The sequence below is a fragment of the Cyclopterus lumpus genome, chromosome 1 (assembly GCF_009769545.1).
Source record: "Cyclopterus lumpus isolate fCycLum1 chromosome 1, fCycLum1.pri, whole genome shotgun sequence".
Lineage (NCBI taxonomy): Eukaryota > Metazoa > Chordata > Actinopteri > Perciformes > Cyclopteridae > Cyclopterus > Cyclopterus lumpus.
The window spans coordinates 19,531,236-19,554,074 of record NC_046966.1 but is presented as its reverse complement, the minus strand read 5'-3'; the positions used below and the strand labels follow the sequence as shown (position 1 = coordinate 19,554,074).

General features: G+C 41.2%; 1 protein-coding gene across 10 annotated transcripts in view; it reads left to right on the top strand.

Annotated features, from left to right (window-relative positions):
* Positions 1 to 22,839, top strand: part of fbxw7 (F-box and WD repeat domain containing 7) — a 102,114-nt gene that overhangs the window by 33,053 nt on the left and 46,222 nt on the right. For all 10 annotated transcript variants that reach the window (XM_034540748.1, XM_034540805.1, XM_034540740.1 and 7 more), the window contains 2 exons: positions 1,610 to 1,858; positions 2,124 to 2,648. In XM_034540748.1, the coding sequence (XP_034396639.1) occupies positions 1,610 to 1,858; positions 2,124 to 2,648 (774 nt within the window). The remainder of the gene's footprint in view (positions 1 to 1,609; positions 1,859 to 2,123; positions 2,649 to 22,839) is intronic.

The following is a 22,839-nucleotide window of genomic DNA, read 5'->3' as shown; positions in this document are numbered from 1 at the left end:
GATCAACTGAAAACACTGCACTTGCACTCAAATGTACTCCCTGTGGACAAATGGAAATATTACCTGCAAATCTACAATCGATACAAATTGTAATACTATTTCTATATATTTAAATGTCAACCATCTTTGGACGAGAAGAATAGTTTCTTTGAAATAAATATTTTATACGGGTCAATAGTCAACCAAGGAAGCCAACTGTTCTCATTTTCCTTTTTTTGTAACTAAATTAGCAGACTGATCAGATCTTAGAAGCAACACTTTAATCCATTCATTGACATCTTTTGGCTGCGTTACTGTTTCAAATCTAGTGACGACTGAGATTTTGTGTCCTGTTACAGCCCTGTCTGTCGGTTAATATATATATATATATATATATATATATATATATATATATATATATATATATATATATATATATATATATATATATATATATATATGAATGAGAGAGAGCCCCATATCACACATTTGCACACCACCATCTTTCCCCTTAATACTGAAGGAAAGTGCCACAAAATATCTCCGGCTGTAATATTGTAACTCTATTTCGAGCTACCCTGTGAAGAGGTTAAATGGACGTAACTGCAGATTTTAGAGGGTGTGATTGAATATAACAAGAAGTAATGAACCGCTGCTCCCAGTAGAACAACCGTGGCTTCTGGAAATGTCGAAACGTATCACACGTTTTTTGGGGGGTTAGAGCTTTATTTAGGAAACCATTTGGACTTGAGGCACCAGAGTGGTAGCTTATGCTACAGGGTCTGTTTAATCACATTTGCAAAAGCTTTGTGAAAGGTTTGCCGTATGAACATTATTATAGTATCCAAATGTAGTTTTCGTAAATCATACGAACAGTCGTATGCACGTAAGTGTGAGGACATATGGATTGAAATAAAGCTCTAGCTCAAGAGAGGATAATTTGACGGATTAGATATAAGTTGGACTCCCGTCTGCATCGTCTCCTGTGACTCGGTGTCTGAGGTGGAAGCTGTCTCATTGTAGATAAAGCTCTGTTGCCTGTCATTCGGTTCTACGTGCGGTTCGAGACCTTACAGAAGTAAGCTGTGTGACTTGTGTGTTTTATTTAGTAGGTTTGCCTCCGTGAATGCATAGCAGCAAGACCCAAAAGGACAGTTAACAGACTCAAACCTCAAGGACAGGTGTTGGACAAGCTTCTGGTACATTTAAGCCATGTTTTGCATTTGACAGATTGGACTTTAGAAGCTGGAACACGAGTAGCTCTCGAGGCTTTTCTGCACATCCGTCTTCATGTGAGACACGGCATCCACCGCTGTGTGAACTGAAGCCAAACACAATCACTCCCACCTTTCTTCCTTGTCTGCTGCTGAGCAGCAATACTGTGGCTCCATGAGCAAATGTTTAATGTCCATTGTTTTACACTCGGGTCAAGAATGGAATATGATGACGGATATTCACACTTGTTTTTGGAGAAAACAAGGAGTTGAGCATGTGCTTGTGTGTGTGCAATGATTCTTTCTTTTTAGCAATTAGAATTTTGCCTCAGACACAAGCTGAGTGTGGACACAAGAAAACAAGTGACATATTTTAACAATTTGTGTCCTTTGTCCGTTTCTGTGTCTCTTTGCAGAATGCCAAGCCCTTCTCCTCCTCAGACAGCCTAGGGAAGGTCCAGGAGGTAGCAAGCTGGCTTTTGGAAATGAACCAGGATCTGCTGTCGGGGGGCAGCAGCAGCAGGCGGAGTCGGGGGTCGGGGGGTCCGGCAGTGCGAGGTAACGCTTCCTCCACGGCCCGGGCACCCCAGCAGGCAGCAGAGGAGGGTGATGAAGATGAGCACATGAACCGGGTAGTCGAGGAGGAAGAGCAGCTGCAGCAAAGGGTAACTGACATTCAACACACGGTACACTTGTCATATGAAAGGATTTGAAATAATCTAAATAGACCTATAATCTAAATCGGATTAGCGAGTGAGCTGAGGCGTGAGGATGCATAGATCAAATCAATGTAATTGTGGAAATTTGATTTTGCCGTGGTTACAAATTAGGAACTTTTAGGCAAGTATAAATACAACAGATTTAATTTAGCATCAGACCTTTCCTCTGAGGCATTGAATTTTATTTCCTTTTTTTCCTGGCACTTCACAGCCTGAGGCGTCGCAGGTCGATGGCGAGAGAGAACAACCATGGGCGCCAAGTGAGTCGGGAGCCAGCAACGGCCCTCGGGGAGAGGAGGAAGACGAGGAGGGTCCGCCAAACGAAGTGAACGGAGGAGAGAAAGGAGCCCGATGGATGTGGGGGGCAGAGCAGAGGCGACTGCGTGGCCAGCCGCTGGGCGAAGAGGACGAGGAGGAGGAAGAGGAAGAGAACAACAACAGCAGCAGTCACCAAGAGGAGGAGGAGGCGGAGGAGAGGACAGAGGGAGGGCAGGGAAGGGAGGAAGACGAGAGGGAAGAGGGCGAGGAGGAAGAAGAGGAGGATGAGGACGAGGAAGAGATGGACCAAGACAGTGATGAATTTGAACATTCTGCGGAGAGTGGGAGGGAGGAGGAAGAGGAGGAGGAAGGAGACAGGGAGGAAGGGCTGCGGTCTCCCTCTCTCAGGAACAATGTGTCTGCCCCCAATAACAACCGGGACTCGGGTTGTACTCACCAAAGCTCTTCCAACAAGAAGGTAAGCACAGCTGTTTGTTGTTGAAGAGTTTTCATTGGCCGCCCCGGTACCTTCCACTGAAGAAATAGTTCCAGTGTAAACACTTCACTGGCTAAAGTTACCGGGGTCACTGTTTCTGGAGGAGCATTTTCTTATTCGTCTCATTTTTCAATACTATTGGCACCACAAACAAAATGCCATTCACCTCCATTGTATCTCAGAGGCACACACACCATACATCTCGAGCCGATGAAACATTAAGCATTTCCAGTCTTCAGTTACAAAATGCATAATTTGAGCGAGTGGACTCTTCAGAGTTTCTGCATCAGGCGCAGCAGTTCAAGATGTTTCTCATAGGCAAGTTTGGTTATTATCACACCACTGCTGTGAAAACTCCACACCATGTGCCGCACTGTCAACACTGGGTTCATATTTAATACGGCAGCGCCCTCTTTTGGCGTAAGTGTGTTACTGCGCTTTCTCTTCAACAGACAGTGACAACATCTTCCCACTGGAGTGATTAGGATATTAAAACTACATTTCATAATTAACAATGCACATACAAACCAATGACAAGTTAGGATTGAATTGGGCAGATCTGATATAATAAGAGATTGAACATAAGCCTGGACTAAAGAAGTGTTTAAGACTGGGGAGAAGGTGAAAGATGTATGTATGGACATTGCTTTTCTTCCCAACCTCACCAAATTCGGATTTTAGTTATTCACTTTCCCGCTTGGTCACATGACATTTATTGCTGGCAATCTCGTCTCATTCCAATCATGTCAGATTCCTTCTCATTCTTGTATCACTCCTGAGTCAATGTGGACAATCACAGAACTTCTACCGAAGATTTGGATCAGAGAAAGTTTGACGAAGGGATGCATTAATGTTGAGACTCTGAATAAGTACTCCCTCACCTGACAGCACCTGAAAACATGACTAGTGTACATACTTCTTCCCATTTGCTAATCATTACAAAGTTCTTATCGCCTTCGATCTTTTTCCGAAATCCTTTCATCACCAGGGTGACGGCAAACCATTGAATAAACCCTCAAGACCGATGGGTGGGTCCACCAAGTGTTCAAATTATGTGAATCATATGCTACAATCTTTACAGGCAACATGTTTCCATGTTTCCACTGTTCTTGTGTCTGCTGGTTTTGGCGTACAGTGCTCTGTAGCGCCTACCAGAGGGGAGGAGTTGGAACAGCTTGTGTCCTGGGTGTGAAGGTCTGTAGTGATCTTACCAGCCCACTTCCTGACTCTGGAGGTGTGCAAGTCCAGGATGGAGGGCAGGCTGGAACCAATAGTTCTCTCAGCAGACCTGACTATGCGTTGTAGTCTGTCTCTGTCCTGTTTGGTGGCCGATCCAAACCACACAGTAATTGAAGAACAGAGAACCGACTGGATGATGGCGGAGTAGAACAGGATCAGCAGCTCCTGAGGCAGGTTGTACTTCCTGAGCTGGCGCAGGAAGTACAACCTCTGCTGGGCCTTTTTCCGTATGGTGATGTTTGCTTCACTTGATGGTGAGATAAAATCTTATGACATTTCCCTTCATTTCTGAGAGGAAAGATGATGTTAAGCACATTCCCGTCCTGTCATCGATACCAAAACACATAGAGGAGATGCTGGATGAATGCTGAGTTACATTAGTCACCGGTGTCAATAAAGCAGCTGCCGTGTGCGGTCACAACAATCGGAGAAAAAACAAGATTAACGATGAGTAATCGCAACTGAAAGTGGGGTTGGTCTTTCTTTGCATCTTGTTTCACCCCTTTAATCGCACGCTGTATTCCAGGGCCATTTTGTTATGCCGTTTGTGATGGAGTGACAGCACTGTATTTAGTAATTATAGCTTACCACCCTCCTCGTGAGACACGTCATAGGACAATAAGACAGTTTTAGGACATGGTGAAGCCCAAGCACGTTCATGCCTCACTCATGGTTTGCTGACATGACGAGTGACGAGTAGGGAGAAGTGCTTGATGTTCAGAAGGCAATGTTCAGACAGATGTTCAGACAGATTTTCAGATTGTTGTTGTCTCAGTAACAGAATCAACGTGCTCAGTTTGATTTTAGGTTTAGTCACAGCACTGTCCTTTAGACCTCATTGCTTAATATAGTACACAAGCGTTGTTGGAGTATCAGGATCACTTCAGCAGATGGAAGTGTGAGTATATAAAAAGAAAAACTCACCAGTACAAATCTTCGTTTCCATCATAGTACTAACTACATTGCATTTGTTATTTATGTCAATTAAAGCAGCAATCAGCCCCCTTAATCTAGTGTCTTCTGGTTTTACATTTGATTGTGGTTTTCTTTTCCAAAATAAGACTGGTGGTCAGATATTAGTATTACGTGGGATGTAGACCTACTTGTGTTAACAATGTTTTATTGTGTTGTATCATAGGAGACAGCAGACATAATACACCATCTCAACAGACAGTAACGACTAAATCTGTGACAGATGTATCATCAGCAGCATGACGAGTACGCTGCTCTCTCCACGCCCTCCTGACAATAGCTGATTCTTACGGTTGAAAAACATGTGACTCTTAACCGTCACAGTTCCTGTATTATATGCCATACCTGTGGTCTTAATATAGAGTGATTTTATGTATGTGTGTGTCTGTGTGTCTGAGCCTTTGATGGAGATATTGTCCTTGCTTGTATTGGCCTAAATATAGCAGTTAGCCTGAAATGCTCCTGAGTGCCCCTTACCATCTGACACAGCTGTTTGTCAGTCACTGCAGAGGGCCAGCTGGCTTTGATGTTCAGCTGTGGGTCCTGTATTCTTGGAATTAGGAGTTGTGCCGAGTAGATGACCGTTTATCGACAGATCACCTGGGATTCCTTCAACATATTTACACTTGCGTTTTAGGTGAAAAAACGCCGGTGTGGATAACGGCTTCTGAATGTGAGTGAGGCTTGAAAGTTCTGTTTTTCTAGCCATTTAAACCATATTGGAGAACGTGACGCACATTTCCAAGGCATACAAAACCAGGAAAACTCATTAAATGCCTTTTTTTTTTTTTTGTACATGCAGTACATGTGGGGATACGTCGAGAGCGCTTTCCAAAAGGGCTGTACAGAATTAAAACGGTGTAATTGGTTAAAACAAAATAATGATATCAAACCCATGTTGATCAAAAAGGTTAAAACGGAAAAAGTGGAAACGCAATACAAATTATAATATAGAAAAGACGAATAAGCAGTTTAAAATGTTAAGAATTAAAACAACAGATTCAGTTCTGAATGTGTAATTTCCGCCAAAAGCTTCAGGTCTGGAGCTGCTAGTGTTTCATCTAGAGTTGATCAGATGATCATCAGACGTCTTGAAAAACAGGAACTGCAGTTTTACGAAGTCCCCAACACTGTATGTTTAAACTTTATGTAGCATTCACAATGATAAAGACTGTGGTCATATAAAAACAGAATATCTTTCTTTTAAAATGGTCTGTATAACAACAAAGTCAGTAGTTATATCATTTTAGTGTCATCAGTCGCAATGACTCGTGTGCCTTTTTAAAAAAAATTGTATTTCAACAATACCAGCGCTATTAAGGGAAGTGGTGGTAGTAGTAGAAGATGTATTACCTTCATATAAGTTACACATTTAAAGGTTGTGTGTAAGCTCCCATGGAGCACACGCATGCAGTCTTGCAAACTATGATCTGTGCATTTTGACAGCTGCAGAGCCAAACGCGGGGCAGCAGGGTTGTATTAGAGGGTCAGTGCCCATGTTTGGACCAAAGATGTGTGTGTCCATGTGGGGTCAGGTGATATCCACATGCGTGTGTGTGTGTGTGGCAGAAGTGTGCAAACGCAACGCCATGTGTAAAGTAGAAGTAGCACTTTAAAAACATATAATGTGATGTTCAGCTTTCTGTGCATGTCTTCACATGTCCCTGTTGAGGACGGATTGTGTTCCCAGGATATCACACACACACACACACACACACACACACACACACACACACACACACACACACACACACACACACACACACACACATGCCATGCTTGTCTTTTGACTCAGGAGGTCACGTTCTCGGTTCACCTTTTTAAAAATTCTTTTAAGAGCTTCGTGAATCAATATTCAAGCCGTGCATTAACATCTCTGCAGGTTTAATATGCAAAGATATTCTGGAGTTGAGTCTGAACTTCATTTAGATTTACATATCGGATGCCTTTCTATTCAAGGGCTCTAAGAAGGGCATGCATCATATGACATTTTAATGTGTTGAATGACAGAATATATGGGGTTGGGTGAACATGAGGCGTGTATTTGAAGCGGGTGTTGACTGCAGCATAGTGTGTCATATACATTAGCCTCTGGGAAAGCAGTAGCAGATGGGTAAAAATATATATATTTACGGTGTTAAATATTATATTCCATATAGTGGAGTACATGTTTCCTGAAAATTAATGATCCCACAACTAATGGAAATACTTCCCCTCATTAAAGGGTTACTTTTCGGTTGGCTTTGTATCTGTGCGATGTGGGTGGTATGTGCAATTGGCAAAGTGGTCCTTTAAGTTGTTTCAGAGAATTTTAAGTATTTATTACACCACATACTGTGAATTAATGTTCAGGGAAGAAAATGATGTTGTACAGAAGCAAAGGAATTGGCCATTATTTCAGAAGCCTGTCAGAACTGCCAGCAATTATGAACATACAGCTACTTGAAGCCCTATATATTGCTCAGCTTCACAGAATAAATGGCAGGCGAGCTTGAAACATTTAAGCTACTTTATTTGTTGGGCTGTAGATAAATTACTACTTTTATGGTTTGTGTTCCACCTTTTCTTTATTTCCATAACTCTGCATGAATCGTTTTGCAATTAAAAATGTTCAGGTGACTGAATGTGTTTTACCTTTTTAGATCTGAATTAATTTTACACGGCACAGGAGAGAGCCTCAGACACGTTTTTTTTTTTTTTTTTTTTTTTTTTTATAAATTATAGCATATATTTCCAAACCAAAACCACTGATCTTTAAATCTAAAAGTTCTGGTAAACTTTCATAGTTTAAAAAAAGATATGCAACATAAATAAACTGGAACATATTATGCCCATTTTAGGCTCCTGCTGCCCCACCATTTTCAAATTAATTTTAACATATCACTCATGACTAATTACTCGTGCATTATGTGATCTTACAGGATTAGATGTCTCATACGGATTCATCGTTGGTGGCACATAGATCTGCGGAGCTATGATGGGGCAAAGGGGATTGCACGAGTGCATTGACAGCATGACACATTAACCTCAACGCTGGCTAAATGAAGAAGTAAAGGATCTGGATTAAAAGAAGATATAAATATATTAGTATAGTGAGATGTGTGACTGATATGTTCAGCTCGTCTTGACTAAAAACAAATCATCTTTTCAGCCTTTCACTTCAGCCATCGGGGTAGTTACATCTACATCTAGATCCGAATGGCATTGAATGTGATGTAAAAGTGTTTATTTAACTCTAATCTGTCGGCTCAGAGTAGCTCAGATGTCCTCCTCCTCTTTGTGTCATGTCTTTTCAGATTTCCAAAGCCATTACTTTTTGAATATTGATGAAAGGACATTTAAAGAAAGATGCTTACTGGTTAATGGCTTTGGGGACACGGTGACCTCCATGGGCTTCTACTCCAAACTTGGACATTTTGTGGTGCACTCAGTGCTCTGCTTTTCTTCGCACACACATTACCGTTCATTTTCGGTACTTAAATGTTTTTCCAATGGAAAGACAGCCGGCTTATTGTAGGTGGCATCTCCCACACACTGGCCTTGTCACACAGGCAGAAATGAGCCACAAAGGACCAGTGTTCTTATCCTCCCACATGAAAGCAACTCGTTGAGGCCACTACCAATATATGTTGACGGCAAATTGTCTTCACTTAAGCGCTCATTATATACTGATGCACTTCCACAGGCCTGTTGAATTGGTCGTTACCCAGCAGTAATAATAATATCATCACAACTGCTCATCTGTCTTGGTTAACATGGTTAGTTTGTTTAATATTATTAAGACATTAAATCACAAACGCTATTAGTGATGCAATAAATTCCAAGACTTTTTTTTTTTTTTTTCAATTTCATTTTCCAAGTTTCGAGGCTACATCACACTAACATCAAACCAATCAACAAGAAGGTTATCCCTCACTGGCTTCCCAATTTTATTCCTGGGTCGTCTACTTCTGCTGCAGACCGCCGCTAATTGTCTACTGTTCTGCAATTTGTAGTTTTTGTTTAAATCCAAGTGCGCTAATTGATGTCAACGTCACCAGTCGTTGAGACTTGGATAATTGCCTCAGTTAGGCTTTGCTCAAATGATTCTTGGAAAACCAAAAGCCGCTCTGTTGTTGCGCGCTCACACGTGTGTGTGTGTGTGTGTGTGTGTGTGTGTGTGTGTGTGTGTGTGTGTGTGTGTGTGTGTGTGTGTGTGTGTGTGTGTGTGTGTGTGTGTGTGTGTGTGTGTGTGTGTGTGTGTGTGTGTGTGTGTGTGTGTGTGTGTGTGTGTGTGTGTGTGTGTGTGTGTGTGTGTGTGTGTGTGTGTGTGTGTGTGTGTGTGTGTGTGTGTGTGTGTGTGTGTGTGTGTGTGTGTGTGTGTGTGTCCACGTCCACCACTCCTGCAGGCTCAGCATGTTTTTCCCCGTCAACGGCTTTTTTCTGCTTTAGAAGGTAACGACAAAGGCACATGGTCCAAAAGGATTTGCCCTTCCACAGCAGCATACAGTTGCATTAAACCTGCAGCTCGTCTGTCACAAATCCGTTGCCTGTAATAGGCAACCACGTTTGGGGAGCAGCGGCCCAGTTTAGTTGTGATTTGGTTTTTGCACCGCGCAGCTATAATTTGCATTGCGGGCTTAAAGGGATTGTTCAGGTCTTTTGAAGTGAGGTTGTATGAGGTACTTTAACATAGTCTGCGTAGTAGATGAACTATTACTTTAATATTAAGAACATGTCCTGGTCCTGTGTTCATAAGGTTTTAAACGGTCTGTCAGATTCTTGTCAAAATGATCTTTTCACAGGTTATTAGTGGATCTTGCAGCGCAGCATTGTTGTCCCAGTCTTCGCCACCAGAGGGAGTCATGTGCCTACAATAATCCGTGACCCTGCATGTTGTGGGTGCTTGTTGCAGCTGTGCTCAAACTGCACCCCAGGCTTTCTCCAGTAATGACCTGTAGTGAGTGAGCTCTCATGTGTTTGCTTACTCCAGTAATCCCCTTGATGCTTGGCAGAGGGTTTAACTTCATTGCTTGCTGATGTAGAGACAGCGTGGGGGCGAATTGAAACCTTTACTTGTATAAGTATTTAAATGTCATAAGATATGCCCTGCCACATATTTGAGTGGCACACTGCATTGTCCAACGGAGACGGCAGAACATGTGCCTCAATCCGTTACCTAAATTAAAAGGCTGATCACTGCCTGTCATTAATGTGGATTTTATAATTTTGTTATGTCATCTATTAGATTTTCTACGCTCTCAAGAGTTGCAGAGATGGCATCTGAGTGATATTGGCACTAAACCAGCAGGAATAGTGTGCAGTGCTGTTTATATGCAGTTGTACATTATTTTACTGATTTTAAAAACTGGAAACGTTTCGTAGCTTGAGCAGAACACTTTTTCAACTACAACATTTCTACTGCGAGGAGAAGCAAACTGATCGTACCCGTATGCAAACACAACAGTCCCTGCTTCACTTCTAAATGTAAATACTGTTGTGAGAGTTTATACATCTTAAGTTTATCATTGTTTCACACCTGTTTCTCAACTGGAGAGCGTATGCACGATGTTCAGGTTTTTACAATGTTCACTGTTTTTGTGCATTTTTCATTGGATGAGAAAGAAAGCGCTTCCTTTTGTGTGTTTTTGAATTGTCGCCATTTACTATGCAGCAGTAGTTCCAATATGCCACGATGAATACTTTGATCGCTGATAACGTTATACTACACAGGGATGACCTACAGTGTCTCCCTCTCACAGGGACCTCGTCATCTCAATTGCGCTGAGAAGCAAGCAGTGATTTGTAAGTGTACTGAGTTACCAGAAGCCAAACATTCTTGACCTCTGGCACTACAGGGATTGTGAACTCAATAACCTGTCAGGGATACCGGGGCACAAGGAAAGCAGACAAATGTGCAGCAGACATTCACCCCTTTTTAATAGTTTTGTTAGTGGACTTTATGGGCAGCTTATGAGCTTGTACAATAGTGACCATAAAACGTTTTTGTTTAATTATTAGTGTATAGCTTCATACTACAGACCTTTTTTAAGATGCTCACTATTGTTTCTCCCATTTTTTCGATATTCCTTTTGCCTGTTTCCCCAGATCCATTTGTATAAAATAGCTTTGTGTATGAATGGATGTTTAAGAAAAATATTCTTTAATGCATTGCAGAGGCTCCAAGGGTAAATCTGATTGCATGGCTTGCCATTTAACGAGTTACTTTGGGCTGATCATGTTGTAGCAGACTGGAACACTGAGTCTGTCACATAGCTTTATGGCCTAAGATTAGTCCGGAAGCTCAAGTAACCTCCACAAGGCGAGTCAGAGTCGCAGCCATTCACAGGCGCTCACTGCTCACTTCACACTGCATGTTGAGTTCTGTCAAAATTTAAATAATTGTAAGCCAACTGTGGAATGGAAAGACATTGTTCTCTGTGTTTGTCAGTGTACATTTGAAAGACTTGCACTCTCTGACGCAGCGGGCCGAACCCAAAGATCTAATGCCACAAAAGGCAACTGATCAAACAAGTTGCGTTCTTTGCAGAACGGTGTATATGTGAATAATACTGCAGCTGGTGGTATGTTCTATATTCTGCTCTCATGGAAAGGTAAGGTCACATTACATTTCAGTCCTCTGAACTCTGAAACAGCCGTGTTTGGAAATGAAGTTATTTTTCTAGTGTTTTATCACAATTTTTAGTACATTATCAAACTACCAGACCACAAACTGTCTGGTCGCTCCCTCCCTCTGTTTTATAGTTTGCGATTTGATCCCGTCAATATTGATGTATTACGTGCTGCAGAGCCATGATGTCCCGGGGCATGTGGGCTTAATTTAATGGAGATGCAACTCGACCGGATCCAAAAAATCAACGGCGAAAAGTTAATTTTCACACACTTTTTTTTTCCTTCACCATCATGAATCTATTTGAGTCTCATTCAGTGCTTGGAATACAAATTGTGGAGGTGATTGATTTAAAAGCGGCAATTGCAAGCCTTTAAAGTTTGTCCTTGGCCGGCACATGTGTTGGTATAATGTGGTGTTTTGCTTATGAAGAAGTGTAAAGAAAAAAAATAAGAAAAGGCTGTCATAAATGGGTGAAATCACTACTCTATTTGGTCATCCGAATGTTCATCCAGGGAGCTCTCTATCACCAACAGCGTCTGCCGTTTGTTCAACATGCTCAATTGGCTGAACAGCTGCCGATAAGGCGCCAACTTACTCCAATTGTGCTGAACATACTGTAAAAACTATGGCCGTTGGTCCGCCACAAACACTCCATAGCGTCCAGCGGCCTGGTGTGTTCGCGCCCTCGACCTACTCTGATAGATGTTCCTGCTCCGTAATCCTCCTCAAACAATGGCGCATGTGAGAATAGAAGAGAGGTTAAGCCCTGTAGGTCTGTCTGTGTTACCATGTGTTCAGACATGTAAATGCACACAGAGAAGGCTGTCTCTTGCCACTTGCTGTTTCTGTAGATGTGTACATATTCATCAGCATGTCAGTGGCTTCCTGCTGCATCTTTATCATCTTTGGGAATCGGCATAACCTGCATTAATAACTTTTCTCAATGCCCCTCTCAAACACTTTGTTAGCGCCTCTTTGTGTATGAAGGGTTGGATGGAAAAAGACCAACACCCTGCTGAGGCTACTTGTAGCTGCATGTGAACACGCTTTTATAGACTTAAAAGTCCATCCCTCTTGATACTTGGTCAAGTGAACCATTGTTTAAGTGCGTGTGTTAGACATACTAACATTGAACTACTGTGGGATCGTCTCCTGAAATATCCTCAGCCTCTCTGCTGACATGGACGGAGTGGCTCACATTCCTGGACACATTGGTTCATGTTGGAGAAGGCCAGCGTAAAAACAAATCCCAGCGTCAACGCCTGCCCTGACCAATGTGATTCAGGGGAGGATACTGAGCAGTTTTGTTGTATGCTGACCTGCTTTCATGGCGTAAAGTTAACTGTGCGCAGTGTTGATGTAGTCCACTAAGTTGGGAGCACCACGGGGGGGGAAATCAGAGAATGACCACAATGAGGAAGCTCTCCGGACTCGTGGGCTGTGTCAGACGACTGCTGGTTCACGTTCCACCACCGAGGGGGCAAAAGAGCAGATTCCAGAGTGCCCGTCTGAGGGGGTGTGGCTGAGTTGGTCCAACCTTCTTTTTTTTTTTTAGGCCCTGACGGCAGCTGCCTTGCCTGGCTTGGGCGCAACAGTGACCTCACACCTCAGAGATATTTTAAAGGGGGCCAGTCAGCAGAGAGATGAGTTCTGAGTAGGTAGGTGCAGAGGCTCAGGGAGCGCAGCGTCGAGACGTCTGTCCTATGATCGTGAGGTCCGAGGAAGGTACTAAGGAAAAGTTGTCTGCTCGCGACGATAGTGGGCCAGGTTTGGGAGCTCATTCTGGGATATGATCCAGTAGACGACCTGTTTTGCGATGCTGAGGCATTGCCCTATTCCCCGTTTCTCGTCTGGTGCTCGGAGAAAGATGCCAAATGTTGCCTTTGGGAAAGAGAAGACTTCGTCCCACGACGACAAGGCAGGCCCCAAGAACGTTGACGCGGAACCGCTACCCCCTCAGAAAGTTCTCAAGATATTCAGCCTCAACATCATTGCACAGGGTTTGCCTTTCTGTCGCAGACGGGTGAGTTTTGTACGTATTAGACCAGTCACCGTTGAGCTACTAACCTAAAAATGTCAAAGGTCATCTCACTCTCTTTCCCCTAGGTTGTTGTTGCTTTGTGTCGTGGCTGTTGTATCCAAGAGGTGAATCAAAATTTAAGCTCCTTGGCTACTTTCACCTCTCTGTTGGACGAATGCCTATTTTTGTTGCATAACGAAACATTCACTTCAACACGTTTACTCCAGAATTAATCTTTTTCAGTTCTACTTATTATTAAAATCCATCCAAATAATGTGAAGTCACACCCCCTCAAAACAAACAAGCAGAATATCTTCCTTTTTAATGATCACTTGTTTGACCTCATTTATCAAATAATATTTTTACATTGCTGGTAGGAATAAATGAAAGGGAACAAATTGAGACATTTATAATTTTAAGATGGATAGATCTTTTTATCAGATGTACTTCATTTGTTTCCGTACGTCCACAGATATAAAAGTTCTTTCCACGGCTCCACCCATGACGGACGGCGGACACCAACATATAACCTTAAAAAGGCCGTCGCCCAATGAGCCTATTTTTAGGTCATGTTTTAGATGAAGATATGCAAAAAAAATCCATGCATTAATTGGAGAGGAAATTGCAATAAAACACAACATTCTCCTGCTGCAGTTAATTGAATTATTATGCCAAAAACTCTGTTAGATCATTAATATCTTTAATATTTAGATGCATTGATCATTTGGTTTCATTATGAATAGGGTTGTAGGATTTGTTAATACCCTATAAACTATTTGTCTCTTAAAATGTAAAATACATAAATTGGTGGGGTTGCCTCAATTGGGCTATATGTTTGCATTATAATTTGCCATTCCTTTTATGTGTTGGAGCAAGTTGAAGGTTGAAGCGGTTCCAAAACACCATTACGCTCTAACTAAAACTGCTTGCATTAAAAGTCTCCTTTGATAAATTAATAAGATTAAACTACCATTTCTAGTAAGATGTTTGCTAGATGAACCAGAGGCAGTGTTTGAAAGAATAAACCCTCTAAATGATGCTAATCTCGTCATGTTTTGTCACCGGCAGTCTAACGCTCAAACGCAAAGAAATTAAAGCAAGTTACGACACATTAAAATAGTTCAACCATCACATTTTAATTGATATTATAGAAATTTAGCAGCATTATTCAGACAAATAATTTATTCAAGCTGCCATTTGAGAATTTAGGGTCTCCAAACTCAAAATATACAAAAACAAAACAAAGAGAGGATTCGCTGTCAATATCTAGTTTTGGTTTATTAAAATGTATACAGGAGGAAATAAATATACTTCCTTATACTTAACATCTGTTTGCTTTTTCATATTATATATATTGGGCTTACATACTTGACCAACCAGTTTTGAGTGTGTTTGAATTAACCACCGTTTTGTTGTACGGCTTCATTCGGCGCTGACAGTTTCTTTAATGTCACTAAAGATAAAAAGGTAAGCAGTTAAATCAGTACCCTCCAGTCTGTCAAAAAATAAATGGATAGATTGGGATAGTGAGGAAAAAGGTTGTGAAATGTGGAGACTAAAATGGAAATGATGGAAGATGTCACAATGACAGACGTGTCCGTGTGTCTTTTCTCAGATCAAAGCTTGCCGCTGTGTTGACCAGCTTTACGAAACAAAGATTATAGAGATTTAGTTTATTAGTTTATTATAGAGATTCACTGTAAGTTTGGGCTGTTTATGCAGCATTTAAACAGTAGTTTGAAAGAATAGCTGTGACAGACCAGGAGGTTTCTTTAGATAACAGAGTGAACACGTCCAGTCACATCTTTTGATGTGAACGCGGCATTGATTCAAGCAACAACATAAAATACAATAAGGATAGGCAAAGAGGGAGGCTGTGTGTTGCACCTCCTTTTGACATTAAGATGTTATGCATCATCCCTGATTGCATCTCTACACCTAGCCTGTATCCTTTTGTATGATAAAGTCATCTTGAGCATCAAAGACATTTGGTCTTTACTGCCAAGTTTGGTCTGGTCTTTGGTTTAAGAACAACATTCCCATGAGCCTCAGCTTTGCTCCAACTGAGCCTTTCTGGCAGCAGACTCTTGGTCTCATTCGTGTATGTGGGGTCCAAAATGTTTTTAGCTTACCGGACAACTTCTGGCTGGTGGATGGCAACATTATATTATTTTTTACTAAAAAAAATAATAAGTAATGTTTTACTATTGCATTTTTCTACTACTACTATTTGGCATGTCATCATTGTCACGTAGGTATTTCTCAATAAATCTAATATTATTATAGCAGTAACACTAAGTGTATGCAGAAGTATTAATCCAACTTTTTTAAACATTTGAAATATTAACCTTTTAAGCTCACAAAGGTTTTTTTTATTTTATTTTTAGGCAGGCTGAGAGTATGACAATTATGCAGAAATTAACCATACAGTAGCAAGTACAAATAATTAACAGCAATAAGTTCAGAGTAATGATATGTTTTTCTATTCTGTTGTAACGTGTTGCATGTTAATCTTCATATGCAAATATGTTTTTAAAAAAAAAAGATATATATTTGACTTTGTTTACAGCGTTATTCCACATTTGCCAAATTTGACATCTAGTGTTATTGGGAACAGCAGTGACGAGATCTGTCAGGATAATAATTGGGTTGAACTGGGGAGAAGCACCGTGTTGATCTCTTTAATCTGTTTGCCGGTGGATCAGACTGAGGCGTCTGTGCGTGTGCTCAGCAACACTTTTACTTTAGATTATTTGCGTTTCATGTTTAAGAAGGCAAGCGCATCAGTAGGCTCTCGACTTTAAAAAAATGGAACCTGAGATTTCCGGCTGTTTATGAAGTCTGTTAACTAAATGGAGGAAGCCACGTCTGCTCTACTGAACACGTGTCAGCTGTCTCCAGTGAATGACATCGCTGGGATTTCCCAGTGCCTCTGCGGTATGGTTCCAGCTTTTAGTTGTCTGAGACTACCTCTTCAAAAGAAACAAACTATATTGTAAATTACATATGTTGATGCTTCTATTGTCTAATGTATCCTTTTTTTCTTTTCTTTTTATTCCAATTTCAAATGTTAATTTGGAGTTGGACATGGGAGCTTTCTACGAGGCAATTTGGTTTCTCGTACCTACAATGTCTGGTATCTTAAAGTCAGATAAAGATGGTCCTAGTTAACATTTCCAATTACCACGTGACCAGGAGAAGCCCACATGTATTTCCGGGAGCATAAAAATGAGCATCCAGCTGTTGCAGGATAAAGCGATCAAGATATAGAACATTAACAGCAGGACATTTTCGGTGCGGTATTGCTTTTCTCACCCACCACACCCTGCAGGACAGGCCTGTTGAGTAAGGGGATCCGGACCTGCCCATGGCAGCTATGTCTGCATCAACAGTTATCGGAAAGATGCATTTGCTGCCTGAGCAGGTGTGTGTGTTTTGTGGATGTGGGGCAACTTTGTTTCGTGAGTTTGAAATCGAGCCTCTGGGTTTCCTGGGGTCTTGTCTACAGATTCGTTAATTAGAGCCACACAACTGCTGTATTTTCTTTCCTTTTCTGTTTTTTCGCTCGGTTTATTTTTTCGTTTGCTTTATTTGTCGGCTTTTCTCGGTCCGTCTTGCACAAATGTGAGTTTTTGTGCATATTCTCTTTAGTTGAATATGAATCGTGCTATCAGAATAATATCAAAAAGTCATCTCACTATTTGAATGCATTTTATTTTTTTTATTTTTTACCATTTTTATTTTTGAAAACATATGCCTGGATACACAGAGGACGATCTTATTCACTTTGAGTTTGACTCGTCTGTCCCTGACGGTTACGTGACGACCAGGGTGACATGATACGGCTCCTGATCCTGCTACTCCCGATTCGGATCATCTTATAGCGGCTCAAGTGTTATTTGTCTTTACTCTTCATATTTCAAAACCAACTGTTGTCCATCAGCAACACCTTGAAATCACCTCCGCTACATCAGTGTTTGTGGAGCTCATTTTAGCATCACAATCAATGCCTTGTCTTTGCGGATCTTTACACCTTTTTTTTATTTTGTTTTGCAAAAATGCAACTGTTGATATCTGTGTACACCTTTTTGTAGTTCTACAATTCTTTATTCGAGTGACCGGATAAGAAATGAATATTAACTTTTTTTTTTAACTATCGCAAGCAGCGCACATTCCGGACGTCTGTGGTTGTAACGAGAAGTAGCCACAGTAGGAACACCAACAGGAACTAGATTGGGGCAACTGATTGAAACACCAAAAGTTTCTTAACATCAAGAATGCAGATTATTATGTGCGCTTTATTAAGCACCATTTAAATGTCAGTAAATGAATCTCCTCAGTGTCTCCGTAACAGTGCATTTATTTTAAATGTGCTACATAAAGGTTGCTGCTCCCACCTGACTCCTCATTATTCATTAGCAGTCAGCGTTTCACTTAAGAAACTCGTAGCCCTGGAGGAGCAGCTGCCTTTCCTAATGTCGGTCTCTGTAGATTAGTGTTGTAAAGAAAGTCAGCCTCCCCTGGCAGGAGCATGCTACTTAACAAACACCATCACGCAGCCCTTGAAATCGTTTTTTCTCCTTTTTTTTTTTTTTTTTTTGGGATAGACAAATGTAGAATATTGGGTTTGACATCATACGGATCTATTTAATCTTTGAAGTTTTTGACTCCCCCCTCTTCTTCTTCCATGACTGATGCAATACATTGAAACACACTGAAGTAAAGTTGGCATGCAGTGAGATTCCTTGCTTAATTTGGTGTTTGACTGCATTTTTGTCTCGCAGCATTATCCTTGAAAAAAATAGAAAATGTCTAAGTAAAATTGAACTATGATGAAAATGTAATTTTAAATGGTATTTTTGTTGGTTTTTAATATTGGATAAGTATAAGTCGTAGAGGTGGCGACGCATCAATGCAGCGACGAAACCTAATCAGGAGTCTGGTTTTATTTCATCTCAGTGGGAGATACTGGATACTGAAATGTCGCAGCTTTTTATCGATTTTTTTTCCCTTCACTGTAATGAAGATAATGGTTGATATGCGTTGATCCGAAGGGCCGCTGTGGTATGGTCACGTTTTAAAGCCTACTTTTCTTGCAACAGAGTCATCCTATGATGTTACCTTAATGCAGACTGATGATCAGACTCTATGGTTAAAAAAACGTTTGATTTCAGACATTAAGCCTTCCTCTGAAGTAAGGACCCCACCACCAGGAGGTTGGAATTCATTGTCCTTGGGCTTCAAATAACATCAGAGGAGGAAGGCATCTGCCATTGGCTATTCTGAGAAGCAGTCCCATTCCAGGGAGCACATGGATCCAGTCAGCCAGCTACCCGGCACCCAGATCTGCCAAACGGTTCTGTTTACCCCCCAATTTCAATCGAGACCCAATTGTGGCACCGGAAAAATGGGATTATTTTGTTAAAAAAAAAGATAGTCTTCTTTGATTGACGTCTGCCTAGCTATTTTTTTTAAACATATTGCAATAAACTGAATATCTGCGTACAGCTTTTTTTTATAGACCTGCACATGATCAGTGGACTTTAAGCCTGATCTAGAAACCGCTTTAGTGTACTACTCTTGTTGCGCTTTACGTACAGAGTACCGGATAGCGATGTGCTCCCACTTGTCACCGGGCTGCCTGAAAACTTTCCCCATGTTGTTTGAAACTCTAGGAACTGAAAACAAGATCCATTCTTCCTTTTAGGAAAGTGTCACGGCGGAAAGCTAAACATTATTTTATGTGAAGCAAAGTGGAACAACTTAAACACTCACACATGCAAACACTTGCATTACTCCTCCAGATAAATTATTCATCTCGGTTGTGCTGCATTGCGCACACACTATTGGTATTTTACTTGTATGTAGTTGGTATACAATGCATACAGAAAATAGCTGAATATTTAATAGAAACTGTTATATTTTATTTTTCACCATGGAAATTGTTATATATTTTTATTAGCCCGATAACCTATTCTTTTAATCAGCATTTTACTGTGAGGGACGGGGTGCATACATGAGCACGCTATTTTCTGCCAAAGCTATAACAATAGGCTGTTTTGCATATGAGATTTCTGTATTTTGGGGTTCTTAATTTTGGCACATTTGAATCCAAATCTGATGACGGTTGGTGGGATCTTTAGTTTGCCAGGAACCTGCCGATCATATGTGATCAAACTACAAATGCATTATTCTGATGACGCAGAATAGGAGAGGTTTTGTGTGTCGAAACTAGACGTGCACCGTTTACAATTTTCTTGGCTGATTCAGATTTTTTTTTTTTTTTTTTTTTAAAAGAGCTTTAATTGACAGCAAGGATGTTTGTTTTTTCTTAACTTTTAGTTGGCTTATTTAATTGTGAATATTTAATGTTACAGAGAAATACTCACAACCTATAAGAGGATCTAAAAAGTGATTTGAGTTTGTACTCAAACAAGTATGCAGATACTGTTTACACCGTTACTGCCTGCGTACCGCAGTTAAAGTTCCTTTTGTGTCTCTGCGGGATCCAAACACTGAGAAGTTGTCTTTTCAGTTGATCGCCGTTACCACAGTGACAACATTTGTATTGGCGTCATCAATTTGACATTTATGTCATCGGACGTCATTTACGTCTCCCAGACTTGGCTGTGATTTCCCTCCAGAAATGTGAGCCGTGAATCACCGTGTCTGGTCCTTTTACCCACGTCTTTTTGTATCGCCACTTCTCTCTGCTGACCTTCAACAAGCCGCCCCTGTCCCTCTGATGGCGTCCTGCTCGCTATAATCTGGTCATCAGTGGAGGCAGCCCGTGAATGGGGAGCTGACTGCCTGTAACTGATGCGGCCGTCTGCATAGTTTGTCTAATCTTTGTATGAACCCTGCTGTCGGAGCCGCGATGTGTGGTCCTCCCCCCCCCCCCCCCCCCCCGGCTTTTGATGTGCACTTGTGTTTGACTGCAGTGCTATCTGGACACTCGCTGCAGTCCTCGGCTTCCTGCACGCTACAGCAACATGCAACGTCGGGTCTGTGACGTGGGTTTGCCTCGTGAAAGTAATCGGTAATGTGAATGCTGTTTACCAAAGTTTAAACGTTAGATGGCATTGTCGCTCAGCCAGTTGCAACTCAACAAATATTTTTTTCGCTCTTTTTAAAAAAAAGTGTCTCTAAAAAACACACAAGAATATGTGTCAGGTCTGACCCTGTTAAAAAAATTAATTAAAAAAACACACCCTAAAGTTCTCCATATTAACTATTTGTAAAGATATAAACAAATTGAGCTTCAGCTTCTGTTGAAGTGCTTCCTTGTTACTTTAGTGGCAGGAAGACGAGATGTTGTAGGTGCTTGAGTGCATCTTGTCTGTCACAGAGGTCTGTTGTTCAGGGTGAGCAGCATTTTAAATACTTGCTCAGCAACAACAGATTTACACTCTTTTAGAATACAAGGCCTCTAACAGGGCAAGACGACTAGAAAGCGTTTGAAAAGAACGAGGAAAGGAAATATTTGTGATACAGAGGAGTTCTGCTGGGTGTTGAAGCCGTTCATCAAGGCAACAGAACAAAGGCGCATATACTAAGTGTTGGTTTTTGGCTTTTTTTCTAACTATTCTGTTTTTTTCGAGACATGCACCCAAACTGTTGCTTAATTATCAGATAAAATATATCAGCGATTATCCGTGAAAAACGTTTATCTTTAAATCACCAAGTTATCCTGAGGCAATAAAATGCCCTTGATTTCAGCATTGTGGCAATGTATTTTCCAGCTAACCCAATGGGTTTTTAAATAATGATTAATTGACTTATTTGATGGATAATAAACATGTGCAGCAGTCTTAAGAAGATGGCACATTTTCTAAAACCATAAAATATCTTAATCCTTCAGTTTTTCATGGAAAATTAAAAATGGCCAGCACAAAGTGAACTAATTATCCTCTCCGAGATGTACAGTCTCCGGCGGGTGCCGGTTGCCCAGTGACCGCCTCCAGTCTGAGAGACACTGTTCCCGATTCATCATCTGACATTGATTAGCACGCATGTAGGGATGATGGATGACTGCCAGTTTGGGGCCATGACATCCGTATTTATAATATGTGTGGTTTATCAAATGACCTTGGCACTGGTGTGCTGCACCTCCAGGTCTGGCGAGTAAGGCCGTGTTCAGAACAAAAATAGCACTCGGTGTTAAAAAACCCCACAAGGGGCTGCGTTGCTACAGGTACCCAGTGAGAAAATGAAATGTGAACTGGGAGGTTTTGTTTTGAAGCCCACATCAATGACTTTGAAGACTTATCACATACCAGAACACTACACAGGGGTTTATAATACTTTCAAATGACGTTCTCAAGGTAAACAAAACAATCACCACTGTTAATGTTGTAAATATCCTCCCAGGAATATACATTTCTGACCACGCATGGGGCTCATTGAAATGAATGAGGAAACGGGGTTATCATCAGTCTGAATGCAGCCAAACTCCCCAGATTCTTACCTTTTTTTTTAACTTTTTTGGCCACATTGCATGAACAAGCTTCAAAATGGTTAATTGAACCAGTCCTGCTTCCCCCTTCTTACTTTCTGCATTTTATTATTCAAAACATCAACGCATTGTTGCTGCGACGAGGAGGATGCATCTATTGAAAATGTTCTAATGTAAATGGCGACTCGGATAACTATTAATAGAGACGTGACCGTTCCCCTTTGCCATGAGTTGAGAATATTGTACAATATTCCAGCACAGAAACACCGGACAATCCTCACTTCAAAAATACTGTATGGCCAAAGAGTGCATCAGTTAATAACCGAGTCTGAGGGAGAAGAGGTGTTAAGAATAATGTATAAATGACTGCTGCCGTATAACGTCATATGACATAAGATGAATTTTCTTGCTCTGGAGATTTCATTCTTTATTTTACAGAAATGTGTCTTTCTAGTCTGTAAAGGACAAACCTCTCCTTTGTGTTAACAGTATGACGATGTGGAAATCCTAGCTTCCCTTTCAGTTGCTCTTCGTGGGTTTAGAACGGAGAGGATGGCTTCGTGCCTGGCAGAATATTGACTCACTCTTCATAAAACTCTTGCTTTGTCTCCCTCCTTATATTTCACCATCCTCTCTTCCTGCTTCTGCAGCCTTTTCTTTCAATCCCTCATTCATTCCCTCCCCTCGAGAGCGAGGACTCCTGGTCTTATCTCTGTGGAGCAGAGTCAACACCGGCCCTCCTCTCCTGATGGGGCGGCTTATTGTCCCGATGCATTGAGTCATTCAGTCTCGCTACAGATCACTCCCTCTGACTGAGCTTTGCTGCAACACAAACTGTCTGATTGGTTTTCCAAAAAGGTGGCTTTGTAAAAGT